The 19,907-nt window shown below is 36.6% G+C and overlaps 1 protein-coding gene across 1 annotated transcript in view; it reads right to left on the bottom strand.

Moving 5' to 3' along the window:
- The window catches only part of LOC117340749 (protein turtle-like), a 174,275-nt gene that overhangs the window by 33,817 nt on the left and 120,551 nt on the right, over positions 1 to 19,907 (bottom strand). Inside the window, exons 2-5 of the mRNA XM_033902510.1 lie at positions 11,837 to 12,112; positions 936 to 1,226; positions 324 to 607; positions 127 to 142 (exon numbers count right to left, since the gene is read on the bottom strand). Of these exons, the coding sequence (XP_033758401.1) occupies positions 127 to 142; positions 324 to 607; positions 936 to 1,226; positions 11,837 to 12,112 (867 nt within the window). The remainder of the gene's footprint in view (positions 1 to 126; positions 143 to 323; positions 608 to 935; positions 1,227 to 11,836; positions 12,113 to 19,907) is intronic.

Here is a 19,907-nt window from a genome sequence, read left to right as displayed (position 1 = left end):
TTTACTGCAATCCTGAAAATAATTGCCTGTTGCCTTATTTTATTGGGTTTGTCAACCAGTGAACAGTGACTGGGAGTCCCTTTAAGGCTGAATGTCTGCGTAGTAGCTGGTGGCTACCTCACTAACAACCTATGAGATGCCTCTAAAACATGGCATCCAGAGTTATTGGGAAAAGGTATCTTTCACAATTTTCATCCAAATTATAATCTGCTTAGCAAAGTTCGTAATTTCTCTCAAAAAAAAAAAAAAAATAAGAAAAAAAAAAATTATAATATAACAAAACAGCCTGTCTGCCTCAATCTATGGGCGACCATAGAACTAACCTCTGAACTGACACCTGGACGAGCTTTAGATGTCTCTCCACTGCCGAGGGGACTAACGGGCTGGCAGCTGTAACTTCCTTCATCGGATTTCCTCACATTGTATATAAGTAACGTGCCATTGGCTAATAGGGTAATCCGATCAGGGTGCACGGCCACCATAAAGTTATTTTTAGTCCAAATATACTCGCTGACCGCGGGATTAGCTTCCACTGGACAGTCCAGCTGTGCTTGGAGGCCAAGTGCCCAAGTGACAACACTCGGCATAGAGAGTACCTTGGGCAGATCTACAAAAAAAAAAAAATAAATAATAAAAAAGGCGGATAATAATATTACTCCTCAAATAAGCTTAGTCTGTAGAGTAAAATTCACTATTACAGTTTGGTGAGGGAGGGGGCTTATTTGTGAACAACTTTAATCTTCTATTGTAAAACTGAATATTCTGCAAAAATGAAAAAGGGGCGAATTTGCAGATAAATCTGGTAATATCTAAAAAAATATATAACAGGTATGTGTTTTCATCCTGGTAGTTAGATCTTACATCATCAATTTTGGTATATTCCTGTTAGAAAATTATGTCACACCTCTAACGAGGTCTGCCAATCATAGACTTACATGTGACATTCAGGTAAGCTGGAGCCTCCGGGTCTCTCCCCACACCATTTGTCGGCCGACAGATATACCAGCCCATATCGTCCTTCTCCACGGGAGAAATGACAAGGTCGCCGGTGCTCTTGATTTGGATCCTTCCCTTAATGTAAGCTCGCATAGTAACCACATCCTGATTTTTGAAAAACCAGTGGTACGTGATGTTTGTGGGGAAAGCGTCGGCTCCACAGGTGAATACGATTCTCTGACCAGCGATGGCGGTCGTGTTGACTGGTGCTGTCAGAATATAGGCTGCTCCTGCAAAATTAAAGATTTTCACTTAAGTATACATAATACAGGTAATTTTACCCTGCATAAACCCAAAAGAGTTCCAAAAAGTTACAGTTCGCTCCGACAAGTATAGAGGATGCTCTCTTCAAAAGAATACAAGTAGTCTTACCCCACATCAACCCAAAAGAGTTCCAAAAAGATAGAGCATGCTCCCACTGCCACGGAGGATGCTCTCTAAAAAAATATGACTATCACTAGAGTGGATCATAAGAACAGCAGGATTCTGCTTGTCATTGGTCAGTGTGTCGAGCATGTTTGTTTTTGTTTAACGTCCTATTAACAGCCAGGGTCATTTAAGGATGTGCCAGGTTTGAAGGTGGAGGAAAGCCGGAGTACCTGGAGAAAAACCACCGGCCTACGGTCAGTACCTGGCAACTGCCCCACGTAGGTTTCGAACTCGCAACCCAGAGGTGGAGGGCTAGTGTTAAAGTGTCGGGACACCTTAACCACTTCGCCACTGCGGCCCGTGTCGAGCAGCTCATCTATAGCCTGACATACTATGAATGGAAATTTTAGCATTGTTTTAATCCAATCAAATCTACGGGTGGCACAAATCTACATCACTATCTATGCATTCTATAGAAATGATCACCGATTTGTTAAAAAAATTCAAGGTCAAAATTAGTTCAATTCATACATTTCATCAAATTCATGATGACCCTCCACAAAATATTCATGGTTTACGATACTTGTATTGTTTATTTTACACCAATTTCAAAACAAGTTATACCAACTTATATTAAACACTCCTGTTGGCCCAGATTGAAGTGTACAAGAGGGTCTTACAGACGGAGGAAACCGAAGTACCCAGAGAAACACACGTGGTCGGGCAGGCTATACCCCAAACATTTTTCGTACTATCAGAAAATCAAACCCCGGCCCCCAAGGTGAAAGATAAATGTGTTACCACTGTGCCACCCGACCATGTATGGTACCAATTGAATACTACAGCACTGCTCTCAGCTCTAATACCAAAATCAAATGATATCGTACTCCACTACAATTGGTTTATTTTGTTTAACGTCATATTAACAGCCAGGGTCATTTAAGGACGTGCCAGGTTTTGGAGGCGGAGGAAAGCCGGAGTACCCGGAGAAAAACCACCAACCTACTGTCAGTACCAGGCAACTGCCCCACGTGGGTTTCGAACTTGCGACCCAGAGGTGGAGGGCTAGTGTTAAAGTATCGGGACATCTAAGTATTCCCTCGACCAGTGTCCACAGCCACCTCCAATAGGCAAAGTCAAGCAACAGGAGTGTAAATATCTCAAAGACATTATCATGCTCAAGGATGCACAACTGCAATACTATAACCCAATGACCTAATACTGTAAATCACTTAAATTTCGCGTGGGATTTATTTTCGCGTTAATTCGCGAGGAGAGTCAAACGCAAATTCAAATCCCTCGCGAATATTTATATAAAAATGACAAGAATAAGTGGCGTCCATTTTGTATCTACCGTAATCTTTAGTTGGTGAACAGACATCGCCGTTAAAGTTATAATAGAATGATAAATGATATACTTATAGATCAGATTGTAATTTCATATCACAAAACACTACCATATGAACGGGCGTGTCAAGCTTTATTTACATTGAAAACAACTCACTTCACTCTCCACATGGAAATATCGCCAACTTCATTCGCGAATTTAAAGTCATTTTGAGATCAGAATTCGCGAAATTATGTATTTGCGAATCAGTCGAATGAGGTGAGTTCGTGAAATTAAGTACTCGCGAAATATAAGTGATTTACAGTAATCATTGGGGTAAAATGCTATTAACTGCATGTATTCAATGTCAGCCTGTTTCTAACTCGGGTCGAAGTTTAAATGTCTAAATGAACTGTAAAATACAGGTACTAGCTAGGGTAAATGAAATAAGTAACGGTTATGACCTGTACTTAAATGCTTTGTCTGAATTTCAGAATTAAGCCAGTGGTACATGGCTCTAAGGACAGCAAGATGATTATCTGTTAACATATATTTAATAAAAGATCCGCAGTCTACAAACTCTAAGGTCAAATTCTAATAAAATAATGTTTTAATCCTACAAACATCAATATGTATCTCATAAAATAAAGTTTTATTCCTATATACATCAATGTATCCCATAAAATAAGTTTTTAATCCAATATAAATTAAAGTTTAATGTTATAGAAGACATGTTGCATGTTTTAATTTTTCATTTCGTTAACATGGATGACATACAGCCAGGAGGCCACTCAATGCCTTCCTTAGTATATTAGGTTCGTCACTCTTCTAAAATTCTCCTGGAGTAAAAATTTTAATAAATTCATTACTCAGTCAGTAGTGTGCTGTGCACTGCAAAACCGGACTTATATAATGTACTTTTACTACGTAACACAAACATATAATGGTTTTCTATATTTTGGAGTTTCAGCTCTCGGTTCCGAACCTAAATTCATTACTAGACATGGAAAACGACAAGTAGGATATTTCCCTAGCTTGGCTCAGAAACCTATGCTGTATGCAAATTTCTGTTTTCATAGCTAATAGGTACTCTATAGGATAAGCACCGACATAGACAGTGCTCAAAAGCAAGGTTTGGTCTCTGCCAAGAGTTTTGTTCCCGAGCAGACGGCCGAGACGATTACTTCCTGTTTAGCAGACGTGAAAAAAATCTGAATCCCATTCCAGATGATAGAATCGACATGATATTTTCTTTGTTGCTTAAGGATCGATAAAAGAAGTCAGATTTCATTGGACAAAGTCAACATGGAAGTTTATTTTTTGGTGACTGTTAATAGATAAAGGGGGATAACTCAGACCAAAAGTCTAAAGATCATGTGTAACCTTAACAGTACTTCAGACCCTGTTTTTATCCATTTAAAAAAAAAATGAAGCCCATAAAATATCATTAAATTATCAGACAACAGCTACTACAAACTTTCTTTCGTAGCAATAAACTTTTGAGAATGCAAACAAAATAAAGAATACCCATAATGAAAACCCAATGTTACAGAAATTACAGTTAAAATATATCTGACATTGCTTTGTCTCCCCTAAATAACCTCCCACACACTGATGTCTCCCCTAGATAACCTCCCACACACTGATGTCTCCAATAAATAACCTCACATACACACTGATGTCTCCCCTAGATAACCTCCCACACACTGATGTCTCCCCTAAATAACCCCACATACACACTGATGTCTCCCCTAAATAACCTTACATACACACTGATGTCTCCCCTAAATAACCTTACATACACACTGATGTCTCCCCTAAATAACCTCACATACACACTGATGTCTCCCCTAAATAACCATACACACTGATGTCTCCCCTAAATAACCTCACACACACAATGATGTCTCCCCTAAATAACCTTACATACACACTGATGTCTCCCCTAAATAACCTCACATACACACTGATGTCTCCCCTAAATAACCTCACATACACACTGATGTCTCCCCTAAATAACCTCACATACACACTGATGTCTCCCCTAAATAACCTCCCACACACTGATGTCTCCCCTAAATAACCTTACACACTGATGTCTCCCCTAAATAACCTTACATACACACTGATGTCTCCCCTAAATAACCTTACATACACACTGATGTCTCCCCTAAATAACCTTACATACACACTGATGTCTCCCCTAAATAACCTTACATACACACTGATGTCTCCCCTAAATAACCTCCACACACACTGATGTCTCCCCTAAATAACCTTACACACTGATGTCTCCCCTAAATAACCTTACATACACACTGATGTCTCCCCTAAATAACCTTACATACACACTGATGTCTCCCCTAAATAACCTTACACACTGATGTCTCCCCTAAATAACCTTACATACACACTGATGTCTCCCCTAAATAACCCTACATACACACTGATGTCTCCCCTAAATAACCTCCCACACACTGATGTCTCCCCTAAATAACCTCCCACACACTGATGTCTCCCCTAAATAACCTTACATACACACTGATGTCTCCCCTAAATAACCTTACATACACACTGATGTCTCCCCTAAATAACCTTACATACACACTGATGTCTCCCCTAAATAACCCCACATACACACTGATGTCTCCCCTAAATAACCCCACATACACACTGATGTCTCCCCTAAATAACCTTACACACTGATGTCTCCCCTAAATAACCTTACACACACACTGATGTCTCCCCTAAATAACCTTACATACACACTGATGTCTCCCCTAAATAACCTTACATACACACTGATGTCTCCCCTAAATAACCCCACATACACACTGATGTCTCCCCTAAATACACCTCACATACCACACTGATGTCTCCCCCTAAATAACTCACATACACACTGATGTCTCCCCTAAATAACCCCACATACACACTGATGTCTCCCCTAAATAACCCCACATACACACTGATGTCTCCCCTAAATAACCTTACACACTGATGTCTCCCCTAAATAACCTTACATACACACTGATGTCTCCCCTAAATAACCTTACACACTGATGTCTCCCCTAAATAACCTTACACACTGATGTCTCCCCTAAATAACCTTACATACACACTGATGTCTCCCCTAAATAACTTCACATACACACTGATGTCTCCCCTAAATAACCTCACATACACACTGATGTCTCCCCTAAATAACCTTACACACACTGATGTCTCCCCTAAATAACCTTACACACTGATGTCTCCCCTAAATAACCTTACATACACACTGATGTCTCCCCTAAATAACCTTACACACTGATGTCTCCCCTAAATAACCTTACATACACACTGATGTCTCCCCTAAATAACCTCCCACACACTGATGTCTCCCCTAAATAACCTTACATACACATTGATGTCTCCCCTAAATAACCTCACAACACACTGATGTCTCCCCTAAATAACCTCCCACACACTGATGTCTCCCCTAAATAACCTCCCACACACTGATGTCTCCCCTAAATAACCTCACATACACACTGATGTCTCCCCTAAATAACCTTACATACACACTGATGTCTCCCCTAAATAACCTCACATACACACTGATGTCTCCCCTAAATAACCTCACATACACACTGATGTCTCCCCTAAATAACCTCACATACACACTGATGTCTCCCCTAAATAACCTCACATACACACTGATGTCTCCCCTAAATAACCTCACATACACACTGATATCTCCCCTAAATAACCTCACATACACACTGATGTCTCCCCTAAATAACCATACACACTGATGTCTCCCCTAAATAACCTCACACACACACTGATGTCTCCCCTAAATAACCTTACACACTGATGTCTCCCCTAAATAACCTCACATACACACTGATGTCTCCCCTAAATAACCTCACATACACACTGATGTCTCCCCTAAATAACCTTACACACACTGATGTCTCCCCTAAATAACCTTACACACACTGATGTCTCCCCTAAATAACCTTACACACTGATGTCTCCCCTAAATAACCTTACATACACACTGATGTCTCCCCTAAATAACCTCCCACACACTGATGTCTCCCCTAAATAACCTCCCACACACTGATGTCTCCCCTAAATAACCTTATACACTGATGTCTCCCCTAAATAACCTCACATACACACTGATGTATCCCCTAAATAACTCACACGACTTGGTATACACCCAATATTTCTGTCAAATATTTTATAGCAGCTAGCTGTGAATCCAATGCATTGATAACCTTAAATTATTTATGTTCAATTTCCTTAAAAAAGTCTATTTTTCAAAATCAATGCATAATCAAGATATTTTGTTTCATTCGGCAGATAAAAGAGGTCGTGTTGTTATATATATTTACAAAGTTTTGGTTTTATACATCCGAACTGTTGAAATGGACACCCTATGTTCAATTGTCAGTATTTCTAAGTCGTTTAATTTACATTTCAATTGTAGGAAACAATATTATGCAATAAAAAATTGCACAATGCAAAAAAAAATCATGGATTGTCAATATTCTGAAACTCAGTAACATCATTTGTACAATATAAAAAAAAAACAAAACAAAATTGAGCAAAGAAAATTCTAATCAGGCAATATTCTTGATTGTAACGTACGACTGGAAACCATGCAATCCGGATAATAAAAATGGAAAAGAGCATATCACCATTTGTCAATACTACGGAATGGGTGGTATCACTTATACAAACATAAAGCAGATGATTTTAGGAGTATTCAGATCAATCGATATAAGCTTTATAGAAATGTAAACATGTCCACAGAAATTCCCTAACCCTGGCTATAAAAGTGTAAAAAGAGTCTTTTATCGAAGTGTTTTTGTCCGTATTAGAATGCGGATCAGCTTTACCAGTCAGCCAGTACAATAGGGAACGGAGAGATCGCAGGCTCCGTCTCCCACCAAGTCAAATGTTTCATCGAGATGTAGGGTTAGGTATAGATGACGGAGGGAAGATTAGAGACCTCCAATAAATACTTCGACATGAGAACAATACCGGAGTGATATGGCCTGATACCAAGTGTGGAGCTGTGAAGGGATACATTAAAGTACAGATCTGTTGCCATCATTATTGAATATTCCGTAAAGTGCAGGAATTCCAACAGTAATACAATCATAAAGCCCAGTTTTTCTAGTCTACGTTTAGGTTTGGTTCGGTATCAATCACACGTACAATAAAAGTATCAGATTGAGGCTCCGGGGATTCATCAGGTTATTGCATGTTTTACTTGGGACATTATCTATACGGTAGGGTAAATATACGCGGGTCTGTGGTGTCCCTACGGGGGCCACATATTGTTGATATGGGAGGTGTCGGGGCAAGGAGCACAATGTAATTGACAAGATGAATTGGGCACGTGATTAAGGGTGAATGTGGTGATTCAATTCTGGAACATCACAAAGAAACTCTGTCATCAGAAACGCACAATATCAATAAAACAACAAACAGCCATTGACGAGAAGTTGGTTCTTCAGTTCTGAAGTGATACAGACAGCATAATACATGTTACAGACAGTGTCATACATGTTACAGTGTCATACATGTTACAGACAGTGTCATACATGTTACAGTGTCATACATGTTACAGTGTCATACATGTTACAGACAGTGTCATACATGTTACAGTGTCATACATGTTACAGTGTCATACATGTTACAGTGTCATACATGTTACAGTGTCATACATGTTACAGTGTCATACATGTTACAGACAGTGTCATACATGTTACAGACAGTGTCATACATGTTACAGATAGTGTCATACATGTTACAGTGTCATACATGTTACAGTGTCATACATGTTACAGATAGTGTCATACATGTTACAGATAGTGTCATACATGTTACAGATAGTGTCATACATGTTACAGATAGTGTCATACATGTTACAGTGTCATACATGTTACAGTGTCATACATGTTACAGACAGTGTCATACATGTTACAGACAGTGTCATACATGTTACAGTGTCATACATGTTACAGTGTCATACATGTTACAGTGTCATACATGTTACAGTGTCATACATGTTATAGTGTCATACATGTTACAGACAGTGTCATACATGTTATAGTGTCATACATGTTACAGACAGTGTCATACATGTTATAGTGTCATACATGTTACAGACAGTGTCATACATGTTACAGTGTCATACATGTTACAGACAGTGCCATACATGTTACAGACAGTGTCATGCATGTTATAGTGTCATACATGTTACAGACAGTGTCATACATGTTACAGTGTCATACATGTTACAGTGTCATACATGTTATAGTGTCATACACATTACAGACAGTGTCATACATGTTACAGACAGTGTCATACATGTTTTAGTCAATGATTTTGAGAATGGTGACCTCTTTTATAACATGACATGTTGACAATGATGACCTCTTAAATGACACGACCTTTTGATATTGATCATGATGACCTTTGAAATTATGACCCCATGACATCTGTGTCCTCAGGACATTAACTTTCGGAGTTGTGATACTTACTGAAAATCTTCTTTTTCAGGTCCGTGTTTTGTAGTTAAATGACCTTATTATGAAGCTATATATAAGTAAACCAATAAATCTAGAATGCTGAGCTCTGTAGGAGAGATTCATCTCCAGAGAACAAAACAAATCTGAGACACCAAAACTGAAATCACTTGAAGAAAGTGATATTCAATAAACGATGTCTGCCAGAAGATTTATTTGCCTTAGGGACAGATTGAGGACAGATCTACGGGGGACAATAATGATATCTGAGAGACTGTTAAATCATGGAACTTGTTCACAACACTATCTTCAGTAGTGACTTTTTCTAAACTACAGAGGTAAAAAAACAATGACCTCTGATTTACTAACATGATAAACATCCACACTTTAAGCATCATTTTTTTTTCAAAAAAAAAAAAAAAAAAAGGGAAAAATGAAAAAAATAATATGAATAAATAATTTTTTATTATTTTTTTTCTCATTTTTGATTAAGCATGGATATTTATACTTAATATGAATAAATAATTTTTTAAGGTATTTCAAAAAATCATATTTTCCATCAAAAGAATATTAGTTATTTATGAAACACTTAAAATCTGAGAAACAAAAATATAATTCCCTGTTGCCTAAATTATGTTTGTATATTTTATCTTTTGATGAAAAAAATCAGTTTTTATTCATTACATGCAATTCTATCAATTTTTTCTCTCCAAATTTTAGATAAAAAAATTTGATAACAGTATTAACAATTAGGAATTAAGTAAGAATGATTTATTATAAATAATCAAATTTGTTCCAACATCTTTTCTTTAAAGGAAATCATAATATATATATATAGATATATAGAAGCAGGTGTTTTTAAAGGAATAGAGTGTAATTTAATCCAATAAAAATGCAATAAAGTTACACAACGCTTTGAAACTCACGTACAGACACTTTTTATGTGTATCATATATTAAGCTGAATGTGACTTAAAACAACATTACCAAGACAATAGATTTGAAGAGAATTTTTACCGATACATATAGAGTAAAACAAACAATGGAGTGGCCATTTGAGAATAGCTTCATGTGATTTATACTACAGCTGTAAGTTAAATGGCTGACATTGTAGATTTCAAAGTCTGAATGGTGTTTTGGTAGAACTCAATCAGACAAAGTGACTTTATTTTATATCTTTGATTAGATTGTATATCACCCCCCCCCCCCCCCCCCCCCCCCCCCCCCCTCCCCACGGGCTGGAGTAGACTCACTTCACGTATCAAACTGATATCATTTCTTCATTGAGTTATCTCCCCTTGTTTTTAAAACAAGCATGCTGGGTGTTGCTTAAAATACATGTCCCCTACCAACCCCCACTAAAAATAGTAACAGTGACCTTGACCCAAAAACCTTGAAACTCAAACTTGATCTGTAGCTACTCATACTGAAAAGAAAAGTTTCATACCAACTTTCACCAACAAATCTTGAAACATGGCTGAGAAAATTGTGGAAAATTGAGTGGATGGACTGACAGACGGACGGACAGACGGACGGATGATAGGGATGAAACCTCTAGTCACTCAGGTTTCATACATGTTATTAAAATGATCAGCCACAAAACAAAATGACAGCTTTTTTTAAGCCGTGCAATGAAATTGTCGTAATTATAAGAACACAGTCTGCCTGTCCTGAACCAGCCACAAAATCAACTTAAACATTTTGTTGAGTTTAATTGTCAAATATGCTCATAATTGATTGATAGTGATACAATGCTTATAATCAACACCAAAGATTCTTGTGCAGCCAAAATGGGATATTTAGTTCTTTTCGTATTTTGACATTTTTTTTTTTTGTGCTTGATCTTTCGAGGCTAGTGTTTCTCCATAATAGTAGTTATTTATATCACTGTTGAAAAATCAACAGGTTTTTTTCTTAACTTTTTGTTTTGTTTGTTTTTTATTTCATTTTTTGGGAAAAATGTCTTTAGTTTTAGTTTGGAATTATTTGTATCAAACTGAAAGAAAAGGCCTAAAGATTTTTGATTATCACTTAAATTTCTGGAATCGGATTCTGGAATCGGATTCTGGAATCAGAATCAGATTCTGCAATCTTTCTTATCTTAAGTTAATTATTCTAAGTTCACTTTTCTTCTATATACAACAATACCTGTACTATAATATACCATTAAGTATTTTCTCATTAGGGAAATGGTCAGTCTGCTAATTAAAAAATCTATATGCAGAATGTTGTTTTGTGCAGGTAACATCTCAATGGCTTTTAAGAGTTATGCCCCTTTGATAAAAAAATATGGTCAGAAAGTTACATTACCACGGGACAATGAGAGAAGTTTTTGACACAGAAATGGGTATTTTAAGATATTTTAAACAGTTTTTTGAATTCATGGACCATAATAGTATGATTACAATATATCTTTCTTTATTATAATTGGATATTGGTTGGTACATGGGTGACAGTAGCATTATAATTGTGGCACAATAGTAACAAACTTGCCTTCCACTTAATCCAGAGTAGGAACTCCAGAGTGGGGAATCTAGAGAGTTGAAATGTAGAGTAGGGAATTTTGAGTAGGAAATCAAGAGTAGGAATAGCGAAGGACTGTCTCCACAACTTACCTTCTACAATGAGATCTATCCGCTGAGCTACCTGGCCGAGAGAGTTACGGAATGTACAACTGTAAGGTCCACCATCAGACCGCTCCAGGCTACGAATGGTAAGTTGTGTACGGTCGGGACTGAGGGTGATGCGGAGTGAGTTGGTGAGGATTTCTCCATCTTTGGTCCATTCTACGTGAGGTTCTGGAGATCCCTCTGCCTGACAAAATAGTGTTACTGTTGCCCCCTGCTGGTGACGGAGAGTACTAGGCGAGCTGTTGGTGATCTTAGGGGGAGCTGTAACGACAAAAAAATTCAAATATATGAATACCTAATTAAATTAAAAAAATCATCAAAACTTTTAATAAGTTAGATGTTGTGAAACATGTTATATTTTCTTTCAGGCTGGAAAGTACAAACATGAATAAACTTTGGTTGTTATATACCAAATTAAGTCTAAACACATTTGGTTGGTCAGATTAGACAGGAAAAACTTATCTAAGGGGTTGGATTAGACAGTAAAAACTTATCTCATGGGTCAGATTAGACAGGTAAAATTATCTCAGAGGTCAGATTAGACAGGTAAAATTATCTCAGGGGTCAGATTAGACAGGTAAAAATTATCTCAGGGGTCAGATTATATAGAGGAAAAATATCTCAGAGGTCAGGTTAGACAAGTAAAATTATCTTAGGGGTCAAATAACACAGAATTTTTTTCTCTGGTCAGATTAAACAGATGTCACTGTAACGACAAGTAGGCAAATCAATGTATATATAAACAAGCTTTTGTTTGACTTTGATTTAAAAATGTGACCTTATCACTTTCATTTTCCGACAACTGGAATAGTTTCCTTTAAAAGCTCCATGCTAATTAACATATGATGGTTCATTTTGTCAATCCAATGTAGTGATTAATTTAAAAACCATCCAAAAAAAAACCTCAGAATCCTACAACAAAACTTTAAAAACTTATTTCACCCAACAAGTCGCTACAATTGAATTATTTACATTCGGTACAACAAAAAATACAAATTAAACCCATGAAACAGAATCTATCTAATGCTACTATTGATAAATAATACATTTTCTGTAAAATTCTTTCAGCGTTTATTTCCCTGCGAACATCAGAGGATCAATAAATATCTAATCTACATGATCAACAACCTTGCTTCCTGCGCCAGAAGATGTAGCACCGTGTACGACTAGATGACCTTTTGACTTCGCAACTGTTGCTGATATTGTCTTTCCAATGTTTATTTGCCATACAACTGAGAGGACGGATTTCCAAATGACACAACTATGTCTGTTTTTTTTGCCTTATACATCCCATAATTTGCCATACCAGACGAAAATCAGAAATGATTACCACCGAATGTTTGAACATTAACTCACGCTGTCTTTAAATGTCTCAGATGTATAGAAACATTGCAATTTCGATTATGCAAAAAACTAACTATTGCTTAGAGATTTCCTGAAAAATCTATGATTCTGGTCAGTAGAAGATATAAGAAGTTTTTTTTTTAAATATTGTAAAAATGTAAGTACAACTATTGCCAGAGGCCTGGGATTCTACAGAATTAATGAAACATTTTAACCATATTTCTTTAATTCAAACATTGTTAGAGAGAATTTCAACTCGTGACAAAACAGATTACTTTCCACAATAGATGTTGGAACTTTTAAAAAATATCTATTTTCTAGAAAGACTGCAATTGTTCAATTCAAGGACACGTACATGTAAAATTTCCACAATAGAAAATTAAAAAATAATACAATTCTCAACTCTCGAAAAAAACATTGAATTTTATTTCCCAGGCACTAGAAACTTTTAAACAAGATTACTCCAATGTCAAATCCAATCACCATAACTGGTTACCATGGAAACTAAAATCTTCGACAAATACTTTCTTATACCCTGTAAAAGCTTTACAAAATCTACAACTTAAAACCAGATTTAATTCCTGATCGAACACCACATTTTCCTTGATTTTATAATTACTGATTTTTCCGCAAAGCTGTATAAGTTTGGTTTGCAAAATTAAGTCATACAATAGTATCGAAGTAAATGCAGTAATTTTTTCTGATTGGTCAGAACTTGGTTGTTTCCAATTATGCTGTCACAGCTATTGAATTGAACATACAATTGATATCTTTCTCTTTTTAAATACAGACTGTAACCAAGTGCTGTAGGTTGATAATTATGCTAATATTTATATCAGTAGATATTCTACATTTATATTAGAAACTTCATCTTAAACCACACTGCCTGGCTCATAATTAATTATCCCTGGGCCTGTTGATTGTTCAATTCTGTCAAAACTAAAGAAAGATGTTTTCAAAATATACAATAATGTCAAATTTGCCAGTTATATTTCTTGTTTTATGCATTTTTGGTATGGATTTTTTTTCTTCTGAAAAGCTGAAATTGTTTCTTATTTTCATGTATATATGCACAATACCCTCAAAAAATCCTAAATATTTTTTTGAAGAAGCTTATTTGTGGACATGGGGCTTATTTGTGGACTGGGGCCTATTTGTGGACAGGGGGCTTATTTGTGGACATGGGGCTTATTTGTGGACTGGGGCCTATTTGAGGACAGGACCTTATTTGTGGCCTCGGGCTTGTTTGTGGAGATATTTAGAATCTATAAATAGATCTGATGACGTAACCACACAGGTAATTAAACTTGTTTGTGACAGTTGGTTAGAATAGGAATATTGATAGTGTCTCATCTTGTGATGTAGTAATTAATTAGTGATAATGTAGTAATTAATTAGTGATTATTGGTATAATCAAAATCTCATATCTTTCTTGAACATGAAAATGACATCAAAGAAAATCCGCCCAGAGGGAGTGTTTCGCCCACAACATGATAATTCAGAAAAGATAACCGTTCATTATCTCCCGTCTGTGAATCTTTGTCAGATTACAAACTGTCAATAAAAATGGTGAGAATAGAAATTAAACAATTCTCCACAAATTAACGGGGTGGTGAAGTAACATCAAGATGGCCGTCTATAACTATAGCGTGATCACAGCGGTCATATACCCCAGCGATAAAGGATCCGTACAGGTGAATTATCCACAACCTAGCTAATAAAGGGTAGCAGGTGTCGGGCAATCAACGTCACAAGAACACAGCTAATCAAGGAAGATCCCAACACACCGCAACTGATACTGTGCACTTGTCAACCTTGTGTTGATCGGACGTGTAAAACTTACAGCGCACTAACTGGACGACACGTTCTGTATAAGGGTTATACTCCATGGCTTTCTTGTCTTCATTAAAAATATACCAAGGACATATCCTTCAGATGACCTTGGTCCTCATCATGTGACCTTCAATTTGTCTGAGGGGCCATTTAGCAATTATAATCATTAAATATCTTTAAAGAGATGACAAACCAAAAAATTGATGTGCACATGGTTTCTAATTGGAAAATTAAAAAAAAACCTGAAATGTTGTCCAAACTTATTTTCAAAACAGAATCGCAAAAAAAATCTAATGAACGAATAAATTCTTAACCCCGAGGCAGCCCTGAATCCCAATTTTCCTTGAGAGTTATCCGCCCTTGTCAATTTCGCTAGCAATATCAGGCCCTTCGGCCAAACTACCATTCATCTCAATTCAATTTCCAAAGACATATTTTAGGAAATAATTGAGTTTGTGCGGGGAAATTTAAGTGCTGTTGTTGTGTTTTTAAAATATTATTTCAGCAGCTACTGCAGTTAGTCCGTTACCAATACTAGCGTTTACACCTTATAGAATCCTACTGCACAATGCACACTCAGCAGGGAGCCTCAGAGATCACACCAAATATTTGTCGGTCAAGGTCAAAACTATAATAATGACATATTGGTTTTATAACAGAATATGAAACCAAGTTAGGCAGAGTAGGGAAACGTGATTCCTGTCTTTCTATAAATGTCTTTCTGGTATTTATGTAATTCCTATTTTGTGATGTTCTTGTTTGTCAGGATAAGTAGAATTTGATTCAATAATCCTATAAACATTATTTTCTTTATTTTATGAACTTGCTATAACTTGGTACCATGGAAATTCTGAACAGGAAACATGTATCAATTTCATTTGGCCTTCCTTTCACCGACAAGCTCAACTCTTCTCATCTTCTCATTCCTGACTGTTTGAAAGATTCCTCAACTTAACATATAGTATCCACAATTAAAATTCTCTTTCATCTTTCGTTAACAAAAAAACAGACTTTCTCACTTTAAGTCTTTAAGATGAACATTTCATTCTTGAATACATTTCTCAGTTAAAAATTTGTTGTTTCCCCTAAATCAAATAAAAGGAAATATTTGTGGGCTGAGCTAATCAAGCTTTCAACATTTGTTGTATCCTGATCTTAACACAATCTAAGTTATCCTCAGGGAAGACCAATGTTCCACCATTTTCTCCATTCAAACAAGAAAACCATTATATCATTCATGCTAACAGCAGAAAACCACAAGGCATGTTCCCCATACAGAGACAATACAAATGTGGAAAGAGAAAAGAATTGTTCTTCCTTCATTTTCTCTGCTCAAACAATCTTCAGAAATCCATGTCATCATTCAAGCCTACACGAGATTTCCCAGGGCATATAACTCCTTAATACATTGGTTAGACATTTTTATACAAATTAGAGAAAGACCAAATTTTGGTCACGACCACACGAGTATGCACTAAGGCGAAACATCCATACATGACAAAAAATTAACACAATGGGCTGATGAACATTCTCAAACTTAACAGGACACGGCTTTGGATAAACAGGCACACAGGGCCTGTATCAATTACAGGCAATGGCTATGAATCAACAGGCACACAGGGCCTGTACTTACAGGTCATGGCTCTAAATAAACAGGCACACAGGGCCTGAATCACTTACCAGCCACGGCTATGAATCAACAGGCACATAGGGCCTGTATCACTTACCAGCCATGGCTATGAATCAACAGGCACACAGGGCCTGTATCACTTACCAGCCACGGCTATGAATCAACAGGCACATAGGGCCTGTATCACTTACCAGCCACGGCAATGAATCAACAGGCACATAGGGCCTGTATCACTTACCAGCCACAGCTATGAATCAACAGGCACACAGGGCCTGTATCATTTACAGGACATGGATTTGAAACAACAGGCACATAGGGCCTGTATCACTTTCCAGCCATGGCTATGAATCAACAGGCACACAGGGCCTGTATCACTTACCGGCCATGGCTTTGAATCAACAGGCACACAGGGCCTGTATCACTTACCAGCCACGGCTATGAATCAACAGGCACGCAGGGCCTGTATCACTTACCAGCCACAGCTATGAATCAACAGGCACATAGGGCCTGTATCACTTTCCAGCCATGGCTCTGAATCAACATGCATACAGAGCATGTATCACTTACAGGACATGGCTCTGAATCAACAGGCACACAGGGCCTGTATCACTTATAGAGCAAAACTCTAAAATGAACAGGCATACAGGGCCTTATCATTTACAGGAAATAGTAGCTCTGAATCAAAACTGATCTACCGTGATTTCTTGCGTATTGCCCGCGGGCTATACTATTTTTACACCAGAAGATGCCTATTATGAACTATTTGCTGATGCAGGCTATCTATGGATTTTTTTTTACCAAATTAAAACAAAATGTGGGCTATAAGTTGTTAAACGTTTCCATTTGTATTGAAGCAGCAGATGAATTAACTGATTTCAATGCACAGATATTCATCCACATGTCGGCTAGATTTACACTACTTGTAAACAAAATAAATTGCTGATAAGTTAATTTAAATAAAGCTTTAATTAACATTAACATATATATATATATATATATATATTCAAAATAAACACAATATGTCTCTGATTTCCATCATTCAAAACATTATCGGTAATTCACGAAGTCATCATCATCTATCGCGAAGTCATCATGATCATCTGTCAATGTTTAACGGCACAGAATCATTTTAAAATAAATCCCCCTATATATATACTCATTAGGTATACAATCAATGTTTAACCAGTGGGAAATCTGCCAGTGTGGGGATATTTGGAATTTATATTACAAAAGCATCAAAAATGCCTTAATTTACTTCCCGGAGCGGGAAATATTCGCAGGAAATGACGATAGTTGAAATAATAAGTGAAAGAACAAGCAGATCACGATTTGGTCCCGGAGTCAAGTTATTGGCACTGTAGGCTAAGTTTGATACGGAAAAAGTAGTTAGAAATGTTTTAACATTGAATCAGAGAATTATTCTCTAAAGTGGTCATATATCAAACCATGAATTGTTAAAAAGAATATCACAAACTGATGCCATTAGCTAGACTTAATGACTTAAAAACAGGTGTTTTGTTAAAATTGGCTCAGAGTAAATTGATAAGAAGCAAAGCCCATTACAGATGTAACTGGATTTCAAATGAGTCCAAAAATAACTGTCCATTCATGAGAGGAACATAAGTATTTCGCTAATAATCTGTTAAAGTTAGGAGATATGGAGGAGGAAAAGAAATACCGTATTTGACCTAATAAGGGCGCCCCTACCTTTTTTCAAGGAAATAAATCTTTGATTGAGTGTCAAAATGGTGTTCAAAAGTAATAATTCATGTGAAATATTTTGCTACTTTATGTGTTCAATTTTCTTCAGCAAATTAAGTAACTGGAACACATGTTTTCGCCACATTTTGTGTATTCCTACAGGCTACAGATGACATGTCAGTGCAAAGAGCACCCAAAACTAAACACACATGTAAATAATAACTTACCATCTTTATTTGAAGATAAAGTAAAGACTTCATTCTTGTTGATAAATAACTTTTGTTCAGAACAGAAAGCTAGTAAAAAACATTGTAAATTAATTATTAGGTCAAAGAAAACGATGTCTAATATGATCTGGGAAATCACCTGTTTCTATAAATAGAACACAAAAGAGTTCCATTTGAACATAAATGGTGGAACACACGTTCTCTGGTCTAAAGATCAGCTGGCATGGTTTACAAGTTTACAGGAGTATTCAAGTGATGTTTAAGCTTAATATATGATAATGAATAGATATCTTCATCTGGAATATTTTTATGACTGAATATTTAACCGTTTCCACAACCTTGGGTATTCTGCTATAATAATAACAGAATAACTAATCTTAATAAGGGCGCCCCCACTGTCAATTACCCGCGCCCTGCGCCCTTATTAGGTCAAATACGGTATATACATAAAATTATCAACTTCCGCCTAAAACAGAGGAATTTGTGTTCAACATTACATGAAGAAACGACATCCACCTGGTCATGATACAAAAATGTATTTACATCCGCTTCACAGAGAAGATATTATAGCGAGAGTAACTAATACATTTTTTTTATATTTCAGATAAACATGAATATTCACGCATCAAAATGCACAAGTATATACTCAGACAGATAAAATCTCGTTCAGTGAACATTTTCTTATCAATTTCGTATGTTCCCTGGTACATACCAAGCAAGCTTCCAGCATCCACAGATCTAGAGTCACTAAAACAATCTGAATCATCCAAAACCTTTATTTTCTGTATTGTTTCCAAATAGGCAAGAAATTGCATACCATTCAAACATTCTGCATCTCCAGACTTAATAAAATCCTGGTCATTCACAACCTTGAATATATAGTGTGTCTATCTCACCTGTAATTCAATTACAATGTGGAGATGCAACCATTAAAAACCAATCTTGCAACATTTCAATACAGTTCCCTGGAAATGGAAATGAATTTGATTAAATAACATGTACAGAGATTCAGAGTGTTAAACACAACAGCCATCAAACAGACAGATCCCAGATCTGTTTCAAAGGGCCTTGTCAAACATTTGGAGAAGTTGATTGCTCCTACACACTGCCTTAATCCTCTAATCTCCTTGCAGGCTATTTTTCATTAAAACCTGCAGCTAAAGGGACCTTACTTTTGGTATAAAACCTTCTCTGTGTCTGTTACAAATCTGGATAACTGTAAAAGTTTGTAAAAGATTAAACAATTCATCTTATTTCAGGAGGCAGCTGTCAGGGAAACTCTTGAAATAGTTACACAATACAAGCATTCCGAAAAACGTTC

This window comes from Pecten maximus, chromosome 13 (genome assembly GCF_902652985.1).
Source record: "Pecten maximus chromosome 13, xPecMax1.1, whole genome shotgun sequence".
NCBI classification, from domain to species: Eukaryota; Metazoa; Mollusca; class Bivalvia; order Pectinida; family Pectinidae; genus Pecten; species Pecten maximus.
The sequence above is the reverse complement of the archived record's forward strand: the minus strand, read 5'-3'. Positions and strand labels throughout refer to the sequence as shown.